The sequence below is a fragment of the Protopterus annectens genome, chromosome 1.part2 (assembly GCF_019279795.1).
Source record: "Protopterus annectens isolate FY-2018-M chromosome 1.part2, PAN1.0, whole genome shotgun sequence".
In the NCBI taxonomy this organism is placed as follows: Eukaryota; Metazoa; Chordata; order Ceratodontiformes; family Protopteridae; genus Protopterus; species Protopterus annectens.
In genome coordinates, this window is record NC_056727.1 from 594,169,390 (window position 1) to 594,195,459 (window position 26,070).

General features: G+C 43.8%; 1 protein-coding gene across 3 annotated transcripts in view; it reads right to left on the bottom strand.

Annotated features, from left to right (window-relative positions):
* AIDA (axin interactor, dorsalization associated) overlaps positions 1–9,232 on the bottom strand; it is an 857,654-nt gene extending 848,422 nt beyond the window's left edge. Inside the window, exon 1 of one of the 3 annotated variants that reach the window (XM_044057885.1) lies at positions 8,415–9,232. In XM_044057885.1, the coding sequence (XP_043913820.1) occupies positions 8,415–8,521 (107 nt within the window). In that variant the 5' untranslated portion in view covers positions 8,522–9,232. The remainder of the gene's footprint in view (positions 1–8,414) is intronic. The other 2 variants (XM_044057871.1, XM_044057878.1) reach the window with 2 other exon arrangements.
* Between the last annotated feature and the right edge of the window lie 16,838 nt (positions 9,233–26,070).

The following is a 26,070-nucleotide window of genomic DNA, read 5'->3' on the forward strand; positions in this document are numbered from 1 at the left end:
TCCATATTCACCAAGGATATTCACACCACCAGGTTAGTTGCCCAACACAATGTTTCTGAAATTCTCCAAGTGCAACTAACACTAGGTAAGACTGCAATCCAAATTGTAGCTTGCTACAGATCCCCCGCCATGCCCCAAGATTCTCACTACACCTTTCTAAACATACTGGTAAATATTAATATACAACCAAAAACCCTAATACTGGGTGATTTCAACTATCCTGCCATTAACTGGGAAAACTACTCGAGCAGCAACACCTTTGCCCAACGGTTCTTGGAATTCTTAAATTCCAATGCCCTGGATCAACTAATCCATAGTTCCACCAGGGGCTCCAATATCCTAGACCTGGTCATTACCAACATGGGAAATCTATGCTCCACACCTATGGTCACCCCCTTGTTGGTCAGGTCAGACCATAAGCTAATCACCCTTAACATCCACATCCCAGCCCCAACCCCCAGTAAGGAAACCTCCATAAAAAAACTTCTCCAAGGCCAACTTCATTCTACTCAAGTCAGAAGTTACAAACTTCATGACACCCATGCAGATGGGAACTGAAAGTTCGACTGCGGAGTCCTACACTAAGGCACTGTATGAGCACATCCACTCATGCATGAATCGTGCCATCCCAAATAGAACCAAGATGCTCTCCTCCAAAAAAAGGAAGTCAATCTGGTGGTCCCTTGCCATAAACAAACTTTACAACAAAAGGAAAAAACTGTTGCAGAAAAGAGGAAAATCCCAGGATGCAAAAAACTCCCTTACCAGCCTCAGGAAGAAGCTGAGATCCCTCATACAATCGTCCAAAGCTAGTTACGAAAATAAAATTGCCAAAGATTCCAAAGACAACCACAAGGCATTCTATAACTATGTCAAGAATCTAAATGGCAATGCTCAGATCTGCTCTGAGCTACAACAGAATGGCATTAAATATACTGATCCCAAGGATATTGCCAATATCCTGGCAGATTGATTCAGTGCCAACTTCACCCCCCTCTCACCCCCTAAATGGCCCATCTCAATACTGGAAGATTGCCAAATTCCGGTAATAATGGCCACACAGGTAAAAAGTGCACTCTCCAAAGCTAAGAATACAGCATCCATGGGACCAGATGACATCCCAGGCTGTGTACTACATGACCTACAAAATGAACTAGCACCTCACCTAAGTGTCATGTTTAATCATAGCCTCACCTCAGGCTTCGTGCCCACTGAGTGGCGCACAGCTACAGTTATCCCACTCCACAAAGGGGGATCCACCTTGGATCCCGGGAACTACTACCCCATCAGTCTGACAAGCCTGATCTGCAAGGCCATGGAATGTATTATCATGGAACTTATAAACAAAGACACTGGCAACCTTAAAACTCTGGACCCCACCCAGCTTGGGTTTGTGAAGGGACGATCTCGTCTCCTGAACCTTACTGACTTACTTCGAATCAGTCTCCAGAGCCATGGACGAGGGTAAGGCAGTCCAAACAACCTATCTGGACCTCGCCAAAGCCTTTGACACCATCCCCCACTCTGGAATCATAGATAAACTTACTAAGTTTGGCATTAATCCCTATGTCACTCGATGGGTTGCCAACTGGCTTACTGACCGAACCCACACTGTAAAAGTAGCTGACTCCAAATCCAGCTCCAGACAAGTGGAGTACCTCAGGGTTCAGTCCTGGGACCTCTCCTGTTTGGCATCTACTTCTCTGAAATACAGACCAACACTAAGGGACTCTGGCTAACAAAGTTCGCAGATCTCTGCAAACTGGGTGCCATTATTGAATCACCAAATGATGTGGATATTCTACAAAAGGGCCTTACAGAAACAGATGCTTAGTGCCAGAGCCATGGGCTCAAGCTCAATGCCAAGAAATGTACAGTTATCCCCTTTGGGAAAAAAACTGTTCCCGTGAATTATCACATAGGTGGCAGTACACTAAAACATCGAAAGTGTGATAAGAGACTTAGGGATACAGGTGGACAGTGGTCTCACCTTCAATAACCACATCGCCACAACAGTCAGGAAATCCTTCTATGTGGCACACCTCATCACTAAGGGCTTTTCATCCAGAAAAAAGGAGGTCATTGTCCCACTGTACTCATCCCTCATTAGACCCATTATAGACTACAACGCCCCATTTGGTATGTACCTCTCAAGACATCTGCAACAACTGGAAAGGCCGCAGAAATACCTCAATAAAAGAATCACATGCCTAAAGCAGATGCCCTATGCTGACCGCCTTAAAAAACTCCAGCTATACTCTGTTGCATATCATCTACTCCGAGGCGATCTCTGCTTAACATGCAAGGCCATGTCAAACCCAGAGCTGCTGGACATGCTACACAAAGAAATCCCAATCCCTCAGAGCCCCACACTCCAGGGATCTAAATCTTGTCATCACAATAAACAAAACATGCTGGAGGGATAGGTTCCTAACCCAGAGACTCCCCAGACTCTGGAATAGACTGCCCATACATGTCAAGCAGAGCGCCTCTTTGGCCCTCTTCAAAAGGAATCTTGATGATTGGATGGGAGAAAGGAAATTCACCCCGGGGATCACGTCAGTCGCCCTGCTAGACAGGGGTCTAGGGAAGTAAATAGTATGTGAAGAAATAGCCAGGGAATTGTTATGGCTAGGCTTATATAGGCCCTAGGGCCGATAGCCTAGTACCAACCTATGAACCTATGTAATATCATTTACAACTGACTAATCAAATGAGGTATTCTAATGTAGGAAATACAATGCTCTGCCTAAACGAAATGGGAGAGGTGTGTTTGAACATGACCCACAACTAAAATTATTTTTTTAAACTATGTTAATTTGTTATATTTATTCTTTGTTGACAGAGTTAGTCCCAAAGCCGCTGTGGTGCAGCGGTAGCGTTGTCGCCTCACAGCAAGAGGTTTTCCCATTCAATTCTCTGCTGGAGCACTTTGTGTGTGGAGTCTATATGTCCTCCCCGCATTCGAGTGGTGTTCGAAAGACATGCGTGAATGGACGTGCCTTTGTTGAAGGTTGGGCTTCGGACTGGCACCTCGGCACCATAAAAATCTACTGCCAATCATTAGCGGTCCGGAGTTCCGCTGTGGCGACCCCTAACCAGGAAAAGCCAAAAGAACAACAAACAAGTTGACAGAGTTAGTCCCACTTTTCATTGGTAATCTGAGGTGGTATTTCTACTACTTGGGGAAATATGGCCAAGGCATTGGGAATTACTCTTTTTGATAGGTGCTGTAGGACCTTTTACATCCACCTGAGCTACTATCAGCTCAAACAGATGGGACTCTAGTTTAATGTTTCATGTAAAGGATGTCATATTCTGGAGTGCAGCACCCCCCAATGCTACGCTACAGTTTTAGCAATCCAACTTTCAGCACCAAAGGTGAATATGCTACTTGTTGCACCACTGACACTGTAAAGTTATCTCGACTATTTGCTCACACCTCACCAAGCACTTTTTTTCACAACAAACCAGTCACTTACATTCTTACTGGGGTTTCTCAGTCTTATCAGTATTTCTCATTATTCTCATTTGATGTGAAAGAAAATGAAATCTGACAGTCACTGCTATTCAGAGGCATTGGAATTGAGACACATGGATTCATACCTCTCAAGAGTACCTCATTAGGAGGAACGTTTCTCATTCTGAGACTTAAAAGTCTTACGTTCCTTACAAGTCCCCACTGAAAGGGGGCCATTGTGACAAAAGGAGATACAAAATTCCAGACAGCCGTGCTGGCAGTAAGTAATTACATGTCATTGGTGAATATCAAAATGATAAGCTGCGGTGGTGCAGTGGTAGCGCTGTTGCCTAACAGCAAGAGGTTCTCACGTTCGATTCTCGGCTGGAGCACCTTCTGTGTGGAGTCTGCATGTCCTCCCTGCAGTTGAGTGGCGTTCGAAAGACATGTGTGAATGGGCGTGCCTTTGTTGAAGGTTGGGCGTCAGGCTGGCACCTCGGCACCATAAAAATCAACTGCCAATCATTAGCAGACCAGAGCTCCGCTGTGGCGACCTCTAACCGGGAAAAGCCGAAAGAAGAAGAATTAGGTGAATATCAAAATGGATTTATAAAAGATGCTTGTATTACAAATGTATTAGAACTGTATGTCATGTGTATATCAAACTGCTTGTACAGAAGTGTGTGTTGAAAAGGTATTTGCAAAGTGCTGTTTGAAATGTAACCACAGTGTGCCCTATTGGATGAGAACAGAAATGTACATGCACTATTGTAACTGTTTAAATGTATATGTCAACAGAGGAAACTGGAGGGTTAACGTCAGTCCAGCAAACTTTAGAAAAATAGCTGAAATTAAATTACTTTATAGGTTATGCAAGAGACCATCTTTCAGGTTTTCAATGCAGCTAGAGAAAGAGTCTGTAGTAGGAAGCTTTCTGTATTGTCTTTGGAGTGAACTAATTGCTACTTTTGAAGCATGAAGTAATGCAATTGTTTTAAGACTTCCAGCATCTGCCAAGGATCTGAGTAAATGCCACTGTCTGTATATTTTTACAGGTAGATGCTAAATGCTGCCAGCTTCTAGCAATGGGGGGTTTGGCCTGGGAACTAGAAGTCAGATGACCAAGACTTATGTCATTCTGCAAGCTATTCTAGCAGTAACATTTTAAATATTAATTTGAGACGTCTCTTAGTGAGACAGAGGTCTTGGACCTGACAAGAACCATTCACCACATCTGCATTGCTCTAAGGAAGTAAGTTTCTAGGAATTGTATAATTCTCTTGGATACAGTCAGGAATATAGTGAAGTTTAGTTTGTGTGAGCCTGTACTGCAACGCTATTTTAAATATTTCCTGTGGATTTGAACTCTGATGTCACTGTGAATATAGATTTAGTACTGCCCTGTTCTTTTATTATTTATTATTAAATATATTTAAACCTTTCATTGTGGCCGATCTGTGTAGAGATATTTAAGTTTTTGGAGTAGCATACTTATTTGGTGACACTGTGGGGGCAACTCCAAGTAGCCTTGCTCTTGGTCAAACTACCATTTGGATTAGTATTAATATTACACAGTAAAACTGGACACCCTTTGTTAAGGGCCCTAAACTAGCTGATAAGGAGTGACTGGTGGCAGTGATAACTACCTTATAGTCTGGGCATATGGGGCATACCTAGTAAACCTGTGCCAGCCTTTTCCAGGTGTGTGTGAGCAAACAAACCTCAAAGAGTATTTGTGTGTGTGTGAGCTACTTGGGCAGGGACACAAAGCACTCGGTGGACAGAGAGGATGCTGGAGGTCTTGGCTTGGTCACTCAGCTGAGATCTTAACTATATAGCTGAGCCAGTAGAGAGTTTTATTGGAGATCTGTAGGAAGAGGGAAAAATCAGCCTAGAACTGACTGTGGTCTGTGTGTGCTCTTAAGAGAAACTGCACTTTATGCAGAGAGCTGAATCTGGAAATACTGTGACTGTACTTCATAGGTTCATACTAGGCTATCTGCCCTAGGGCAATTATAAGCCTAGCCAGAGTGTGTTTGGCTTTCGCCACCCATTTTAAATTAATTTTGCTATGCCCTTTTTCGAGGTTAGTATACTGTGCCTCTGTCTAACAGTGACACAGATGTGATACCCGGGGGTAAACCTACGATCTCCCATCCACTCATCAAGATTCCTCTTGAAGAGAGTCAATGAGGGACTCTGCCTAACCTGGACTGGGATTTTATTCCAGAGTGAAGGGAGCATCTGGGTTATGAATCTGTCCCTCCAGCATGTCCTGTTTATTTCAGTGCTGAGGTTCAAGTCTCTCGAGCACGTAGCTTGATGGGATTTGGATTTTCTGAAGTGCAGCATGTCCATTAATTCCGGGTTGGACATGGCTTTATATGCCAGGCACAGATCGCCTCTGAGCAGGCGGTATGCCACTGAGTAGAGCTGGAGTTTCTTTAATCGCGCAGCATATGGCATCTGTTTGAGCCTTTTGATCCTCTTGGTGAGGTACTTTTGGGGTCTTTCCAGTTGCTGCAGGTGTCTGGTAATGTACATCCCAAAAGGATGGGCCTGATGAGGGATGAGTAAAGAGGCACGATGACCTCCCCTGATCTAGATGTGAATCCCTTCATGATTAGGTGGGCTATATAAAATGTTTTTCTAACCACTTTGGCCACGTGGTTGTCAAATGAGAGATTGCTATCAACTTGGGTCCCCCAGGTCCCTAATTACTTCTTCTGTACTTAATGGATTACCACCTATGTGGTAATTTGTGGGCACTTTGTTTTTGCCAAAGGGGATGACTATACACTTTTTGGCGGTTAGCTTGATGCCATGGCTCTGACACCAGTTGTCTGTTTCTATGAGGCCCTTTTGGAGGATGCTTGTGTCGGCTGGAGAGTCGATTATGGCGCCTAGTTTGCAGTTATCTGCAAACTTGGTCAGCCATAGTCCTTCCGTGTTGGCCTGTACCTCCGAGAAATATATACCGAACAAGAGAGGTCCCAGGACTGAGCCTTGTGGGACGCCACTTGTAACTGGTTTGGAGTCTGACATGGCTCCAGCAATTCTAACCATGTGTGTTCTGTCCTTGAGCCAGTTTGCAACCCATCTAGTGACATAGGGGTTTATATTTAAGCTGGTGAGCTTATCTATAATGCCCAAGTGGGGTATTGTAACGAAGGCTATTGCGAGGTCCAGGTAGGCTGTGTGGATCACCTTTCCCTCGTCAATGGCCTTAGTGACTGTTTCAAAGAAATCGACCAGGTTTAAGAGGCAGGATCTGCCCTTAACAAAGCCGAACTGGGTAGGATCCAGTGTCTGTAGGTCCCCAATATCTTTATTTATGAGGTCAATGATGATCCTTTCCATAGCTTTACAGACCAAGCTAGTCAGGCTTATGGGGCGATAGTTTCCAGGATCCGTTGAGGCACCACCTTTGTGGAGAGGGACCACTGTTGCTGTACTCCACTCTCTGGGTACATATCCTGTAGTAAAGCTGAGATTGAACAGTAGTTTTATGTTTGGGTTTAGCTCTTCTTGGAGTTCATGTAGGACGCAGCCCGGGACACCGTCTGGTCCCATTGATGCTGTGTTTTTTTGCTTTGGAGAGGGCGGCTCTTACCTGAGCATCTGAGATGTCAGGGGGGCAGCACTCTGCTGGGATAGATATTTTCCCTTTTGGTGGGGGGGGGGGGGGTTTTGCGCTGAACCTGTCAGCTAGGATGTTGGCAATGTCTGTGGGTTCAATGTATTTTTTGTCATTTTGGAGTAATTCTGAGCATATCTGGGAATTCCCACCCAGGTTCCTAACATAACTAAAGAAAGCCTTGTGATTAGTGTCCTGTGCAATTTTTCTCTTGAAGCTGGAGATTTTATGAGTGCCCGTAGTTTTTTGCTGATACTGATCAGAGATGCCTTCCCTTTTTGGGATTTTGCTCTATCATGTAGTAGCTTCCTCCTTTTATTGTATAGTTTGTTTATGGCTGGGGTCCACCAGACAGGACGTCTGCCTTTGGAAGATTGGGTCTTGGTTTTATTTGGGATTGCATGATCCATGCATTCCTGAAGGTGTTATTGTCATCCTCTCAGTGAACTATTGCCAGTGGTGAGGATTGAGGCTCCTTGATTACTGGTGGTGGGTCGTCACAGACATGATAAACAATATTGGATTACTGGTGGTGGGTCGTCACAGACATGATAAACAATATTGAATCATATTACTTCAAAGGAACTTTTTGTAAGTATAAAGTAGCACATTTAATCATAATGTGAGCTTCCTAGAAGTTGTCAGTACACTGTTTGTACATGTTCCACATTTTGAGATGAAAGTTGAGAGTTAACGCACTGCTTACTCATTCACTCACTGATGCAAAAAGGTTACAAAGGCAGGTTGTTAATACACGTTATAAATGCTTCCCCGCAAAACTCAGCAGTACAACAGCTCCAGTTATTCGCTCATCACATCCTGATCCTGCAAAAATAAGAAATCACCACCCAAAACAACAGCGAAGGAATGGGTGGGTACTACAGAAAACAGCCGCTCTGCAATTCCAAACTGCTACATCACACGATATAAGGACATAGTCACATTTTGTAGCGGATCATCCGCATGACTTATACTGATGTGAAAGAAACATTCAACATGTAAAACTTAATAAAGTAAAGCAGTATCTCCCAGTATGCGTGTTGTCCTTATCTACAGCATGTCCCAATCGTTCAATGCAAACTGACAAACTCCTGCCGCCGTCATGCAGTACAGTGAACACACCCAGCAACGACGTAATCTGTATCAACTAAGCATATCTCAAAAACTAACAAACTGCCACTAAAACAAGCGTTTGAATGAATTCGAGGAATCAACATAAGAGAACTTCAACTAGCTTCACATATGGGAAAACCCGTTATGCTCTCTACATTTTGCTGTACTGCATTTCATATAATAAAATAAAAAAACAGCCCTTACATTTGGTACTCATCAATTGCTTCCACTAACTGTCCCCATGAATCAAAGTCGGTGCCTTTTTTGAAGCTGGCGTGCCATTTCTGGATTGTTTTGTTGACCTCGGTCATTTCTGGCAAGCTGGCAACAGCTCTAATGGGTCTCTTACCATTATCTCGGGTCCCCGGGTGTTCCACGGCGACGTACGTTTTCGCTGTGGGATTGTTGCAGCAGTAACAAACGGATAGCTGATCTGGCTCAACTTCAGAACGCTTAGATTTTCTCTAAGCACATCAACCTAAGCAGCCAGCTACTGCTGCCGACTGGCCAAGCCCATCTGTAACAGCAACCAAACTGCAGCGCGACAAAGTCCCGCCTACCTGTTAAAGCTTGACAAGCGAGAGCTGTCAGGACCGTGGAAGCAAACAAAAGCTTTACTGACTGTCCCAACTAACCATTGTATTTTGGGACTGGACTTAAAGAGTTGTGTACAAATTTCAGGAGGGATCCTGTCGACTGTCGTTCGACGAAAGGTTTTTGACACACAAACACTGACAGGTTTGTAACGTACGCGAAGCAGGCTCTTCGGGCATCTCTTATGGACTCTCTCCGTTTATCTCTTGTGGTCTCTCTCCGGCTGAACGCAAAAAGACTAATGGATGGACCTTGCACCCATATTTAAACACGAAAACAAACTAAATGCTGTCTTCTTGGTTTCTCCTGTTTCACGGATAACATCGTTTAAGGTGTAACAGATTAAGTTGTGGCCGAGTGACATCGCCATTTACCTTGGCTCGATCTCTTAGCGCAAGAATGTTGCGTCTTTCGGCTTATCCCGGTTAGGGGTCGCCACAGTGGAACTCCGGTCCGCTAATGTTTTGGTAGTGGATTTTTACGTGCCGAGTTACCAGCCCTGACGTACACGCCCATTCACGCATGCCTCCAAGACGCTCTAGCTGAGAATCGAACGCGACAACGTCTTGCTGTGAGCCAACGATACCACAGCACTACTACCGCGGGTTATCTCTTAGTGCAAGAATGATGGCCAAAAATAATTGGGGGGGGGCACACACCTCATGTGTCCCCGATTTCGAAGACTTCGCTCACTCAGGTTTTAACTTTGTTCCTCTTAATCCCTCCTAAAATGGTAACTTTTTACAGGAAAGTGGTGAATCGACCATTTATTTATTTATTTAAATTTGTTGACCGGGAGTGTCCGACACCTCATGTGTCCCCGATTTCGAAGACTTCGCTCACTCAGGTTTTAGCTTTGTTCCTCTTAATCCCTCCTAAAATGGTAACTTTATACAGGAAAGTGGTGAATCGACCATTTATTTATTTAGATTTGTTGACCGGGAGTGACACCTCATGTGTCCCCGATTTCGAAGACTTCGCTCACTCAGGTTTTAGCTTTGTTCCTCTTAATCCCTCCTAAAATGGTAACTTTTTACAGGAAAGTGGTGAATCGACCATTTATTTATTTATTCAAATTTGTTGACCGGGAGTGTCCGACACCTCATGTGTCCCCGATTTCGAAGACTTCGCTCACTCAGGTTTTAGCTTTGTTCCTCTTAATCCCTCCTAAAATGGTAACTTTTTACAGGAAAGTGGTGAATCGACCATTTATTTATTTATTTAGATTTGTTGACCGGGAGTGTCCGACACCTCATGTGTCCCCGATTTCGAAGACTTCGCTCACTCAGGTTTTAGCTTTGTTCCTCTTAATCCCTCCTAAAATGGTAACTTTTTACAGGAAAGTGGTGAATCGACCATTTATTTATTTATTTAGATTTGTTGACCGGGAGTGTCCGACACCTCATGTGTCCCGATTTCGAAGACTTCGCTCACTCAGGTTTTAGCTTTGTTCCTCTTAATCCCTCCTAAAATGGTAACTTTTACAGGAAAGTGGTGAATCGACCATTTATTTATTTATTTAGATTTGTTGACCGGGAGTGTCCGACACCTCATGTGTCCCCGATTTCGAAGACTTCGCTCACTCAGGTTTTAGCTTTGTTCCTCTTAATCCCTCCTAAAATGGTAACTTTTACAGGAAAGTGGTGAATCGACCATTTATTTATTTATTTAGATTTGTTGACCGGGAGTGTCCGACACCTCATGTGTCCCGATTTCAAGACTTCGCTCACTCAGGTTTTAGCTTTGTTCCTCTTAATCCCTCCTAAAATGGTAACTTTTTACAGGAAAGTGGTGAATCGACCATTTATTTATTTATTTAAATTTGTTGACCGGGAGTGTCCGACACCTCATGTGTCCCCGATTTCGAAGACTTTGCTCACTCAGGTTTTAGCTTTGTTCCTCTTAATCCCTCCTAAAATGGTAACTTTTTACAGGAAAGTGGTGAATCGACCATTTATTTATTTATTTAAATTTGTTGACCGGGAGTGTCCGACACCTCATGTGTCCCCGATTTCGAAGACTTTGCTCACTCAGGTTTTAGCTTTGTTCCTCTTAATCCCTCCTAAAATGGTAACTTTTTACAGGAAAGTGGTGAATCGACCATTTATTTATTTAGATTTGTTGACCGGGAGTGACACCTCATGTGTCCCCGATTTCGAAGACTTCGCTCACTCAGGTTTTAGCTTTGTTCCTCTTAATCCCTCCTAAAATGGTAACTTTTTACAGGAAAGTGGTGAATCGACCATTTATTTATTTATTTAAATTTGTTGACCGGGAGTGTCCGACACCTCATGTGTCCCGATTTGAAGACTTCGCCACTCAGGTTTTAGCTTTGTTCCTCTTAATCCCTCCTAAAATGGTAACTTTTACAGGAAAGTGGTGAATCGACCATTTATTTATTTATTTAGATTTGTTGACCGGGAGTGTCCGACACCTCATGTGTCCCGATTTGAAGACTTCTCACTCAGGTTTTAGCTTTGTTCCTCTTAATCCCTCCTAAAATGGTAACTTTTTACAGGAAAGTGGTGAATCGACCATTTATTTATTTATTTAGATTTGTTGACCGGGAGTGTCCGACACCTCATGTGTCCCCGATTTCGAAGACTTCGCTCACTCAGGTTTTAGCTTTGTTCCTCTTAATCCCTCCTAAAATGGTAACTTTTTACAGGAAAGTGGTGAATCGACCATTTATTTATTTATTTAAATTTGTTGACCGGGAGTGTCCGACTGGAAGTAGGTCCATTTTCAGCGGAGGCCCGGGGAGAAAAGCTCCACAGTTAAAATAAACAGACAGTAGTTACATTGGATTACATAGCAATTAACAATTTAACATAGCAATTACTTACAACATATTTACAGATGAAGAACATATTACATCAGTAGACAACTAGAATCTTTATCTGTGAAGTACATAACAGACATTAACAAATGTTACAATGAGAAGTTCCTGCTGTATAATAAGTACTAGGCTTATGAGCATCTGAGCTTGCTATAATCAAGGTAGTTAGTGGAGTGGAAAGAAAGGTAGTGGTTGGATGGGGTGGATGATCTTACAGTGGTAGTTGCAAGGGCATAGCCAGCATGTTTTTAGGTGCGCTTTTAGTAAAGTTTTGAAGTGGGTGCATGATGGTACGGAGGTAATTGTGGGTGGAAGGGAGTTCCATAATTTGGCTATGGTGCAAGAGAATAGTGCTTCACCAGCAGAGTTATTGGCTTTAGTGATCTGCAAGTGATTTTTGTTGCTGGATCTTAGTGGTCTGGTGGTGCGATAGGGTTGGAGTAGATTCTGGAGGGATGGGACATTTAGTGGATGGTTTACTAGTTTGTGGGCGAGTGAGAGTTGATACCACTGAAGGAGGTGAGGGAGTTCAAGCCAGCCCACTTCAGCAAGTGAGAGACAGTGGTGACTACGGTAGGATGCCCCTGTGGCGAATTTGGCGATTTTGTTGTAGCAGGTCTCTAGCTTGTTTAGATCGCATTGCCTTAGGTTGGTATATACTGGAGAGGCATAAAGTAGGGTGGAGATAAGGTGGGAATTTGCTATTGAAATCTTTGCTGCTTTGGTGAGAAATTGCTTATTTCTGTATAACGCTCCTAGTTTTTTGTGGACTTTTTTTATGGTCATGGATACGTGAATGTCAAATTTTAGTTTGTCTATTTCCACTCCTAGCAATTTGGTGTGTTCAGTTGGGTATATAGTGGTGTTGTCTTTTGCTGTGATGTTAAAGTTTGAGTTGTTTTGAGTATATTTGGTGGGTTGGAAGATGAGTAGTTTAGTTTTGTTTGGGTTGAGTATTAATTGGGCATCGGATAACCAAGTTTCAGCAGAGGAAAAGGCTTCCTGTGTGACTTTTTGCAGTTTTGGTAGGGACTGGGCTGAGCAGATGATGGTTGAGTCCTCTGCGTATTGTATGTGTGCCATGTTTGGTGGCAGAGGCTAGATTATTGGTGTAAACAGAGAAGAGTAGGGGTCCAAGGATGGATCCTTGGGGAACCCCTATGGAGACAGGTAGTTGGGGAGATATGTCATTCTGCCATACAACGGATTGTTGACTGTCAGACAGGTAACTCTGAAACCAGTTGGTGACTGATTGTGAGAAGGATAGGTTATTGAGGACAGAGATAAGTTGTTTGTGTGGGACCATGTCAAATGCTTTAGATAGGTCTAGGAAAGTAGCAGAGGAGAGAGAGCCATTTTTTTATGCTGAAGGATAGTGTTAGTAAAGGAGAGTAAGGCAGTGGTGGTGCTATGGTTTGGTCGGAAACCATGCTGAGTACTGGAAAGGAGGTTGTTAGTAAGGAGGTAGTCTGAGACCTGAGAGTGTATGCATCTCTCTAGTATTTTGGAGAATGGAGAGAGAATAGCTATGGGGTGGTAATTGGTTAGTTCTGTGGAGGGTCCGCCTTTGTGGAGGGGAATTATATGTGATACTTTCCACAGTGTGGGAACGTAACTTTCTGACAGAGATCATTTAATCAAGATGGATACTGGGTAGGCCAGAGCATCAGCTGTGATTTGTAGGTATTCACTTGGGAGGTTGTCTGCTGCTAATTTGGTGGGTTTAAGTTTAGTTAAGAGTTTTTTTTATGTTGGATGTAGGTACAGGAGAAAAAGAGAAGGCAGTGGGGAGATTACTAGTTGAAGGTGTGGGTTGAAGGGGAGGGGGGTTGTTTTGTTTAGCTAGTGATAGTATGGTTTGGGTGAAGTGTGTGTTGAATGAGGTAGCAATATTTTCTGAGGTGTGAGGGATGTTAGGAGGAGGGGTACTGACTTTACCTGGGTGGAGGATGGAGTTTATGGAGAACCAGAATTGTGTGGGGCTGTGTTGTGAGGAGTCTAGGGTAGACTGGTAGTATTGGAATTTGTCCTGTTTTATTAGCTTTTTGACTCTATTACATAGTTCTAGGAATTTCTGTCTAGTGGAGGGGGTTTTGGTTTTGCGCCAATGCTCCCAGGCTTTATCCCTGTTTTTCATTTCTGACTTAGTGGTTTTCTGTAGCCATGGGGAGGGTTGTGCTTTGGCTCTAGAAAATCTTATGGGGGCATGGTAATTAAGGATGTTCAGGAAGGTAGTATTAAAAAATCCAACTGTGTCATCTAGACTGAGGTACTTTAGAGGATGCCAGTTACATTCTTTGAGGGATGAGATGAATGTGAGTGGGTTAAAGTTTAGTTTTTTACATATTTGACGGTAGATGACAGGTTTAGCTTGGTATAGGTATTTTTTGAGTAGGAATGTTGGGGAGTGATCACTGAGGCTATCTGATAAGCAACCTGTTATATATGACTGGGGGCTCTTACTGACTAGTATCCAATCCAGGGTAGTGTGCTTGCTGGAGTTTTTATTTATCCTGGTTGGCGACTGGACTAGTTGGGTGAAGCCATGAAGGTTTACATGATGGGATGGATGGTTGCCAGAACAGGATTGCCAGTCAATATTGAAATCACCTAAAATGATAGTTTCTTGGGGGAGATGGTGGGTAGACCAGCTGAGGAGGTTTTCTAATGGAGGGATGTTTTGGCCAGGTAGGAAGTAGCATCCAGTTATGTTGATGGTTTTGTTTTGGTTTATTTTGAGGTTGGTATATATTATTTCTTCATTGCCTATTTGTGGAGCTGATGATTTTAAGATCTGGATGTTAGATGCTGTTTAAATATTATAGCTACACCACCTCCTTTTTTGTTTAGCTGGTCAACTCTTAGTATGCCGTAACCTGTAGGGAGTATTTGCTCACTGGTAATGTGAGGTTTTAGCCAGGTTTCTGTCAGGATGACTATATCTGGGGAGTACAAGTGTATGGTGGCATGGAGTTCATGGACTTTGTTGGATATACTTCTAATATTTAGGCTTAGTAGAAGGAAGTCACTTGGCTTTCTATTGGCTGTAATATGGAAGAAGTTGTGGTTTCTAGTCTGATTATGAGGATTGGGGTTGGAGATGGTAGGGCCAGGGTTGGGGTGGATGTCTCCACTTAGGGCTAGTTTAGATATGCACGAGGTTATTAGTTTTCTCAGTTTTTGAATGTGTTTGTTTATAAGGGAAACTTTATGATTGTGCTCTGTGGGTAATAGGTATGGTGGGAGGGTTACTATGTTAAGTTGTAGGGATGCTTTATGTTTGAGTAATATAGTTGGTAGAATATGTGGGGGTGCATAGGGATGGTTCTTGAGCTGGTGGGAGAGGAGCTGAGTGAGGTTGAGACATGAGTGGTGGTGTGAGTAGTAGTACAGTGGTAGTGGTTGAGTGGGGGAATGATGGAGCTTTGGTAGGATGTAAGATATGCAAGGAGAGTGCATGCAGTGAGCATAGGTAAGGTATGCTTGTACATATTAGTTGAGGAGGTGTGATAGTGGGAAGATGAAGAAAGTAGTGTTGGGTTAGCGCTGTGACTGGCTATTGGAAAGATGGGAGGGGTTTGTGAGTGCAATAAAGGTGGGACCACTGGGGGCGGGAGGGAATAGGGGGCAGGGTGGGGAGCGAAGCGGGTAGAGACCCTGTTAGTTGCTCATATGAGGGGGCTGGAAACAATCAGTTAACAGAGTTAACTGATAAATGAACATATGATAGTGACAAGGGTGGTTGTAGTTTTAAAAATGGTGCCTGCCACAGGTAATATTTATTAACTTTGGGATTGTCTTAAGGTAATAAACAGGGAAGGGGGAGGGGAGAACAAGGGTGTGAGCAGGCAGTTATTTGTACTGCTGCTAATGAGCCAAAGCAAAGACAAGTTTGTGTTTAAGAAACAATCACAATTGACCAAGGACTGCTGTGAAACTGTAAGTCATTTCTTAACCATTTCTCGGGTGGAAAAACAAGATAATCTTGTATCAGTAGGCTACTGTGGTCTCAGTTTAAATTAACAAACACACAGTATTGATCAGTTATGGATACTATTTGCTAACAGAAGGGAATAAGAGAGAAAGTGGAAGATGTGTGTGTGTGTGTGTGTGTGTGTGTGTGTGTGTGTGTGTGTGTGTGTGTGTGTGTGTGTGTGTGTGGTGAGGAGGCTGCTTACAAGCCAAAGCAGAGTGCTCTCCAGGGGAAAATGAATATTGGCTCAAACAGGTAGACACATACTCAAAGTTGATTTTAGCTGTTTGCAGACAGTTCAGACCCGGACTGCACTTTTCTTACACGAATGTTAAAGGTGGTACTGCAGTTGAATACTTAAGAGTGGTGTTAGGTCTAGAAAAGAAGAGTACAGAGAGGAGTAAGCACTTTTGAGATGGTAAATATATATTATAAAGATTACAAAAAACACACTGAGCAAATAGCTACTGCATGCAGGACAATGTCTTGAACCAACTACTTAGTATATGCAGATACTGAGCCAATTGGAAGAACATCTGTTAGAAAAAAACCTCAGACAGTTATGCAGTCACAGGTAAAAATATAGCGAGCAGCAATCTGTCGTGGTTCTCATAAGAAATAATGACTGTAATTATTTTACTTCAGAAAATGGATAACTCACACTCACCTATTCTGTAAATGTCTGTAATTAATAGTACTAATAATTTATGTTACCCTGATTATTTCCAAATTTTCCCTGATTCGTTGAGAGCTGGGGGGGGGGGGAGTGTCAAAGGGCCAAAGTCAGGAACATATTAAATACCTCTCTTTACAGACTTTGCTAAAATAACAGAGTTTGCAAGACATACCTTTTCTGAAGAATATGAAATCTGGATCTCAAATGTCTGTCATTATTTAGTGTCGTCAGTCCACAGTGATTTGTCAGAAAACCAGTCATTTTATGTGGAACAGATCCAAAAATAATGCAGCAAAAACTTCAGACTCCAAAATCATTAGCAGTTAACAGTGAATACAAAACAACAATTTTTTCTGCTTAAAATTCACAGATCTTCGGTGACATTATTAAACTGTTTTTTTCTTGAGTTATGCACTTGGCGAACATGGGGATTAGGATAAATTTTCTCGGTTCATGCAGGTATAGGTAGAGAATTGGTGGTGATGACTTGACTGGCAGCTCTGTGCAGCTGTCAGTCACGCACACTGGCAGATCGGTAGTTAACCGTTAACTTGTCTGAATCATATCATTCTCAGACCCCATCTCTAACCCAAAAACCTGACCCTAAGCCTAAAACCCATCCCTGATACCAAAATTCCACCTCTGATCCTAATCCAAAAATCCCTGTCTCTCACCCTAAAACTCCATCTGTGATCCTAACCCTAAACCCCTTGTCCTTGACCCTAACCTTAAAACCACCTCCTTAACCTTAAAATGCTCTTCCTGACCATGATTCTAACTATCCCAACCTAACTGTTGCTGTCATTCTTTAAGTGGGCAGCAACATCTCACCACCCGTCACCACTTCAGAGCCATAGCAGGCAGCACTTGCTGGTGTGTCCCAGTATACAGTACATACCTGCCCTGTAATGTGTATTTCTTATGAGCTTGTTATGTCTGAATTTTTTTTTATTTTGTTATTCCTCACTTAAATTTTTCCCATTGTTTTCTAAAGTACCTCTTTATGTCGCCCCCTTTAGGCTTCTATTTGGCCAGTGGGAAACCTGAGTGCTTTAAACCCACATCTTAGCATCTCAGCATGTTACTGAGAAACATGTGATCTGATGTTGTAAATCTTTGTTTATTCATTACAGATAGGACCTCGGTTCCGTCCTCGGAACCGATATGGCCGTTTCCCAGCTCGTGCAAGCCAAAAAGTCTCAGCTAAGAACCTACTCACAATGCCCCTCTCCTAGTTACTCCAGATCTCGTTTGCCACGTTCCTAGTCAGACGTGTTAGCCATCTCTCTCAAAGCTAAGTAGACAATTGTTAATTCTATGACAGTTTTTCTTCAAAATTACTAAATTTTTAGTCAAGTTAGCCTTTTCTCACTGTCGCCTATAACCTAAGCCTATTTCCTACCCTTTTCCTTGGTAATTAAATTTTTTACCTTTTTTGGTACTGTCCCTCTCTCCTGTCTATGACAGATCTTCCCTTTTTACTAGTGGTATTCTTTAAAATACCATCACTGGTATTTTCTCCCTTATTTTTTCTATAGGATAGCATTGTTACCTTACCATGTCAGACAAAGCTAAGTTGGAATTTAAACAGTGTGACAAGTGTGGATGTAAGATCCTTAACTCAGATACACATGTCCATTGTGTCTACTCTTTGGGCGTGGATCATATTAAAGCTGACTGTGACATTTGTGCTAGTTTTAGTAATCGGACACTAGCAGAACGTAAGAATAAACTTATTTTAAAAGATTTACTCAAGACACCTTTCTCAGAGACTCTATCTAGGTCGGAGGTCTCACCCCCTCCTAAGACCAAAAAACATAAGGAAAAACAGAGTCACTCTGTTCCTGCATCTCCATCAGTTACGGAACCGAGTCAGCTCCATGCTTTGCCGGCTCCTTTGGCACAGACCTCTTCGGCACCAGGCTCTGTGTCCTCTCCCTCGGTGCCGGCCATGATATTCACTCCTATTATGGTTCCAACCATGGTGCCACTAACTTCGGTGCCGTCCTTGGTTCCCACATCGGCTCCGATGACTGTACATGCCTCGGCACAATCCCCGACCACTGTGCCGACAGTTTCTTCGGCTCCATGGGCTCCGATGACTGTACATGCCTCGGCACCATCCACGGCCACGGAGCCGACAGTTTCTTTGGCTCCATCGGCTCCAAAACTCGAATACCTGCCAAGGATAACATATTCTCCAACTTACTAACCTTTTTTGGGGCAGAGGTTTAGCCACTTTCTAGAAAGCCCTGATTCCCCTTCAGCAGCCTCCTTTAGATCCACTAAGAGTTTTTCTGAACTAGACCTAGTGCGGGTTGTGGACCAGCTTCTGTCAGCTCGGGGATAGCCCATTCCAGCTAGACCTTCCGGCCCTCCTGGCTCGGAATCTTTTACCACATCTTCCCCTGTTTATCCTCCTCCTCCAGCATCCACCCTGATCTCAGTACCGATGTCCGCTTCGGTACATACTGTCTCGGCTCCGACAGCAGTGTTTCCCCTGTCGGCACCGACCACCCTTGCTGCATCGGCTCTGATGGAGCCTATGCTTTCTCGGAGCAGTGCTTGGAGTGTCTGTACCTTGATATCTAGTCCAGCGCCTATTTTCTCGCTGGCACCATCTATGTCCACGGTTCAGATGGCTTTCAGTTTTCTCGGAACCCCTCAACTGGAGGTGGGCTCTTCGCGGAGGGGTGTGACCCCGGTTCTGAGGTTGCCTCTCCCGGTTCCGGGCTCCCATCCCTCCTCGAGTGGGCCTGCTGTACAGGTGATGGAAAGGGTCTTTCATTCCGAAGGCTCACAGTCAGCACCAATGACATCAGTATCAGAAACCTCCCCTAGCATGCACCTATCCCAACCCGTTATGTCGGGTCCCCGGGCACGGGAGGCACAAGATCCCCCTTTGAAGGAAACCCCTTCTCCAGAGTCCTTGTTAGAAGATCCCACTGGAGAGCCACCCCGGAAGAAACGGTGCAAGATGAAGCACCGTGATTCCCCGGAGGAATCTATCACAAAAGACACTGATTGTGGTGAGGGGGAAGAGTCCCCATGTTCTCCCCCAGACGACGTTTCATTCAGAGACATTCATGAAGTCCTCAAACAGCAGGGGGAATGGAAGTCCTCTAACCCTTCTTCTGAGGAATCAGTGTTCCTGCAGGCCTTCTGTGCCCAGCCATCTACTTCCTGGATGACCCCACCAGCAGATGACCTTGTTAAACTAATTGTGCAGCATGCCTGGAAGGCCCCGGACAATGTAGAACCTGTCCCCCAGAGGCCAGACACAATTTTATCTACACTGAAGACCAGCCCCACTGGTCCAAGCAGTTGACAGTTGATTCTATGGTTGTGACAGCGGCCACCAAATGGGAACTGGCAGAAGATAGTTCCGCTGTCCATCCTCCAAACAGGGAGTCCCGGACCATGGACAGACTAGGGAAGCGGACCTATACTTCAGAAACCTTCGCCATTCAGTCGCTGAACCATCTGGCACACTTTACTCGCCTCCAAAGAGACCTAATTTCCGAAATGTCTTTCTCTTTGGTGGGGGTACTGCCTGATGAGGTGTGTGACACTGTCATCTCGCAGCTAGCTACCCTTGAATCCAACTCAAACTCCTCGATGTGTTTGATATCTCACACCACCGAAGGGGCAGCTCGAGCTGCCACATCTGGTGTTGTCATGAGACGTAATGCTTGGATGCGGTTGTGTGACTTCACAGACCCCTTTAAATCTTTCTTTGTCGATGCACCTGTCGACAAATCTGCGCTTTTTGGATCCAAGGTACGAGACACACTTGCACGTAGTGAGAAAGATGGAAAGACCTTGTCTGCTGTGGGCATACGCTTTTCCAACCCCCAGAGGTCCTACTCCAGGAAACAGAAGGGAGGAAAGATGTGGTTCAAGAAATCCCAAGGATCCTTTTGTGACACTCGTGGTGAACAATCCCCCCCGGGGACAGGGGGCAACTCATGTGGAAGACACCCCTTTCAGGGTAGAGGGGGTCCACGTAACCAGGGCACCAGAGATTCTTTCTCTGGCAGACCCTACCAGCGCTCCTGAGCAGCGTCCCGATTGCTTTCCTCTGGAAGCAGTCGGGGGTCATTTTTCTCTGCATCTACCACTCTGGCATCTTATTACTACCAATGTTTGGGTGCAGAGAATAATATCCAGAGGCTACCAAATACCATTCAATTTAACTCCCAGACCCGTCAAACAAATCCCAGATGTACCACCCAATCAGAGGGAATTAGCAGCCTTAGAAATAGAAAAGCTGCTAAGAAAAAGAGTCATACAACCAGTCCCACCAGACCAGACAGGATCTGGGTTTTACTCAAAAAAGACAGGGGACTGGAGACCAATCTTGGATCTCAGGCTACTGGACAAATTTATCAAACCTCAAAAATTCCAGATGGCCACAGTACAGTCCATTCTTCCCTTCCTAGGGATGGACAATTGGATGTGCTCTATAGACCTCCAGGATGCATGCTACCACATAAAGATGGATCACCGCTCTGGGATGCTTCTCTCTTTCCAGCTGGGAGACAATCACTACCAGTTCAGGACACTGCCATTCGGTCTCTCGACAGCCCCCCGAGTGTTCACCAAATGTATGGCAGTTGTGGTAGCTCATCTTCAACTTCAAGGATTCCAGGTGTTTCCCTATCTAGACGACTGGCTCCTTACCGCTCTAACCAGGAATCTCCTAGTCCGCAGCCTCTCTTACACTCAAGGTCTTGCTCTCCACTTGGGGATTACAATCAACAAAGACAAATCTCAGATGTCCCCAACGAAGACACTGGAATTTATTGGAGCGGTCTTCAACACAACATCCTGTCAAGCTTCTCTCCCCCCTCACAGGCTTTTGAAAATAAGACACCAAATCCAAGACCTTCTTCCTCACACATATGTACCAGCATGTCTTGTACTGCAACTTTTGGGCGCCATGGCAGTTGCCATTACGTTAGTACCACTGGCGGGACTGCACATGAGAATCCTGCAGTGGCTCCTTTCCGCACAATGGTCGTTGTTAACCCACCCACTAACTCAACCACATGATACGCCTTACAAACCATTGCAAGGAAGACATTCTATGGTGGATGAAGCCACAAACGAATCTTTGGTACCAACCATTCTGTCTTCCCCAACCCACGGCCATGGTGACCACGGTTGCTTCACTGTACGGGTGGGGGGGCATTTCCAGGGAAAGACTGTCCAAGGCACCTGGACCCCCCTCTAGGCCAACTTGCACATAAATGTCCTGGAACGGAGGGCAGTTCTCTTAGCGTTGCAAGTGTTCCATGCAGCCCTACCCTCAGGTACCATTGCAATTCAGTCAGATAACATGTCATTCATCTGGTATATCAACAAGCAAGGCGGAACCAGATCTTACCCCCTGTGTCGAGAAGCTATGAGGATTTGGCACTGGGCGATAGCTTCCAATCACTTTCTTACAGCAACGCACATTCCCAGGAGTTCCAACCTTATTGTGGACAATCTGAGCAGGAACATCCTGATGCCTCACGAGTGGTCCCTCAACCCTGTAATAGCAGATCGGATCTTCCAACATTGGGGCAAGCCTTGCTGCGACCTGTTTGCTTCCCCTGTAAACTACAAACGCAGAAGCTATTTTGCCTTGATCTCCCCTCTGGGAGAACCACCGAGGTACACTCTAACTTACAATTGGCCCCCGGGTCTTCTGTATGCCTTTCCCTCATTTCCCCTCATTCCAAAATTTCTCCAGAAAGCTCAGAGGTTGAAAAGGAAAGTGATCCTCATTTCTCCCTGCTGGCCACATCAAGTCTGGTTCCCGTTTCTATGGCCTCATCTGATTCACAGCCCATGGATCCTGGATCATTCCCAGGACCTGTTATCTCATCCTCAGGGACTGATTCATCCGATCCTGCACAGTTTCAAGCTCATAGCTTGGTTCCTCCACTTCCAATGATTGCCAGGCTGCCTGACATCCCATCTCCTGTTCATGAAATTCTTCTGGCCTCACACAAACCTTCCACTAGAAAGGTTTATTCTAGTAAATGGACTAGGTTCTCTATGTGGGCCAAAGACCAGAACTTAAACCCTTTCTCTATGCCTATTCAAAAGATCCTACAATATCTGACTACTCTTTTACATGCAGGAGCCTCAATTTCAAAGATCACTGTACATTTAGCAGCTATCGCCAGTTTTCATAATAGTCTTGATAATTCTTTAATTATGTCACACCTATGCAAGACATTTTTGAAGGGAGTATTACATGTTAAACCTCTGGTCAAGCCTCCCTTAGAACCCTGAGACTTGACTCCGGTGCTTCAGTCTCTCACAGGTTCTCCCTTCGAGCCCTTTGATTCATGTGATTTGAAATTTTTTTCATGGAAAACCATACTTCTAGTAGCACTCACCTCAGTGAGAAGAGTATCTGAGCTGCAGGCCTTGAGTGTCAAGAGTCCTTACTTGATCTTCCACACGGATAGGGTGTCCCTTTTGTACTGACGCTTCTTTCTTGCCCAAGGTCATTTCTGGCTTTTCCATTAACCAATCTATTGACCTGCTGGTTTTCTTCCCAAGGCATTCTAACAGAGTGGGGTACCTTTTGCACACCCTTGACGTGCACCTTCATTGTTATTTGGACAGGACTAAATCTTTCAGGAAAACAGACCAATTGTTTGTGGCCTTTGCAGGACCCAGATTGGGTAAACCTGTTTCCAAAGTGACTTTATCCTCTTGGCTTAGAAACGTCATTACCTTTATCTACCACAGAATAAGCTATCCTTACCTTCCAGAATAAAGGCTCATTCTACCAGATCTATGGCTACTTCTGTAGCTTTTCATTCCAGAGCCTCTATGGATGATATATGCGCAGCAGTCACTTGGGCAAGACCTCATACCTTTATATCTCATTACAAATTGGATTTGGCCTCCAGGGGACGAGCATCTTTTGGTTCTATGGTGCTCAGGAATATCCTTTCTTAGGGCCACCCAGGACTCAAGTAGCTGGGGACTCGGTCCTATCTGTAATGAATAAACAAAGATTTACAACATCAGATAAAAATCACAAAATCAAAATACAAAATCAGATTCATTACTTCCCGCCCTCCTTTCCCCTGCCTGGACTCCTGGTGGACCTTAGGAACTCCTGGTTAGTGTATTTGCTCAGACAGATCCTCCTACTATTTTTTCTATTACTACATCTTTTATCTAGGGTAGGAAAACTCAATCTGGAGTAACTAGGAGAGGGGCATTGTGGGTAGGTTCTTAGCTGAGAGTTTTTGGCTTGCGCGAGCTGAGAAATGGCTCTTTTGGTTCAGAGGACAGAACCGAGGTCCTATCTGTAATGAATGAACAAAGATCTACAACACAGATGAAACGTTACAGTAAGACATAACTTCTTTTTCCATTGTCTTTAGAAGTAACAGCAGCTGACTTAGTACCTACTGCTGAGCAAGGAAGGTGTGTATTCTGTTAGTACTACAGTCCATTCCAAATAATGTCTTAATTCCATGCTGGTAAACATCCCCTTTTCCCGTTGCTTGTAGCCTGTGTTTAGATTCCAAAAGCTAGCACACCTCTGGTTATTTTCTGGTGATGTTTGATCTTGACAATTATTGTGGTAATTTCATTTGCCAAATGATGTGTATTGTGTTGCAGTAAGGTCTGGGGGAGGGACAATAGTCTGTGCCTGTGCTGGCCAGCATTCCAGCTGGCTGTCAGTTTGTGCCAACATGCACTCAGTCCACCACAGCATAAAGAGGATGTACAGTAGCTCCAGGTCTCTGAGACAGGTATGTGTATTCATTGTTGCCATTAGGTCTTCATGATCTTTTATTTTTAGCAGAATGTCTTTTTTTTAATAAAGCCAAAATCTGACAGCAAAAGAAACTCCCTAGCACCTCACCTTATGCCTTCCACAAGGACCTTTTATTCAGTGAACGTAACAATGCCTTATATACCTGTACAAACATTTTCAATTTTCAGTTATTTAATTAATTAACTTTTTTACAAATTGTATGGCAAAACTGACCACAGTATTTCTTTTTTGAACCACTAGGTGTCACAGTGTTAAATCACAAAATAAACTTTGCTTCTAATATGTGTAAAGCCTTAAATTTATCCCCCCCAGTTAAGTTAATGGCACTTAAAACTATAAATTGAAAACCTTCTACTCTACCCTCATAAACATTTATAGCATGCTCTGTCACTGCACTATTTAAATTCCTTTCTTAACATCTCAGATACATTTTTTTTGTGTAGCTAAGTAGTTTTGGGGATCAGTAACACTTTTCAGAACTATAATATATATATATATATATATATATATATATATATATATATATATATGTGTGTGTGTGTGTGTATGTATATACATATATATATATATATATATATATATATATATATATATATATATAAACATTCCTGCAGATTATCACATTAATAACAACACCCTAAGCATGCAATCAGTGGAGAGAGATTTAGGTGTTAAGAAAGGCTTTCTGCATTATCCACCTCATAAGTAAGGGCACTGCATCCAGAACAAAAGATGTTACAACCCCCCTGTACTCCTCACACATCTGGCCAGTAATACAGTACAGTGCTACCTTTGGTATGTACCTTACCAGGCACCTGCAGCAACTGGAAAGACCTCAGAGGTTTCTTGCAAAGAAAATTCAGGGTCTTCAGGATGTCATACATTGACAGACTGAAATCACTGTCACTATACTCTGTGTCTTACAGACTACTCAGAGGTGACCTCTGCCTTGCAATCTCAAATCATAGGATCATAGGAGGTTACTAGGATATTGACCTGGAGGTCATTTCAAGCCTAGCCTTTTCATCCCAATGTAATATCATAGATATTCTAATCAATACCCAGGATTGAATTTAGCAATGACTGCAATGTCCAGAAGGGTTGTGGATGGTATCCCTGGTATGAAATTACAGTATCCCATCCACTTGTCCAGATTTCTTTTGAACAGTGTCATAGAGATGCTGTGCTTCACATGAATTGGCAGCCTATTCCAAAGAGGTGCCAGTCACTGGGAGACAAATCTGTCCCTCCACCACATCCTAGTCAAGTTGCAGGCCATATTTAGGTCCATGGAATGGGTAGCTCTAGTCCTGTTTGATTTACGGATGTGCAGCAACTTCATTAGGTTTGGGTCAGAGTCTGCTCTGTAAGCCAGACATAAGTTTCCCCTCAGAAATCTATATGATATAGAGTATAGTGACAGGGAATTTAGCTAGTCTGTGTAAGGCACGTGCTGGAGTCCCTTGATCTTCTTTGTCAGAAACCTCTGAGGACTCTCCAGTTGCTGCAGGTGCTTTGTACGTTACATGCCAAAAGGGGCGATATACTCCATTATGGGCCTGATTTAGTGAAGAGTAGAGGGGTTATGATCTACTTTGCTCTAGGGGCTATTCCTTTGCAAATCAAGTGTGTTAAACAGAAAGCCTTCCTTACTACAGTAGACACGTGGTTGTCAAAGTTATGGTTGCAGACTACTTGTGATCCCAGATTCCTTACCACTTCTTAGGTACATAGGGTATTGTTGTCAATTTGATAGAGTGAAGGGACAGTGTTTTTACCGAAGAGAATGATAATGTATTTCTTTGCATTTAGTTTGAGACCGTGACTAAAACACCAGTTGTTGGTCTATGTAAGACCCTCCTGAAGTATACTGACATCATTTGGGGATTCAATAATTGCACCCAGTTTGCAGTTGTCCACAAACTTGGTCAGCCACAGCCCCTTAGATTTGGCCTGAACTTCTAAGAAGTATATGCC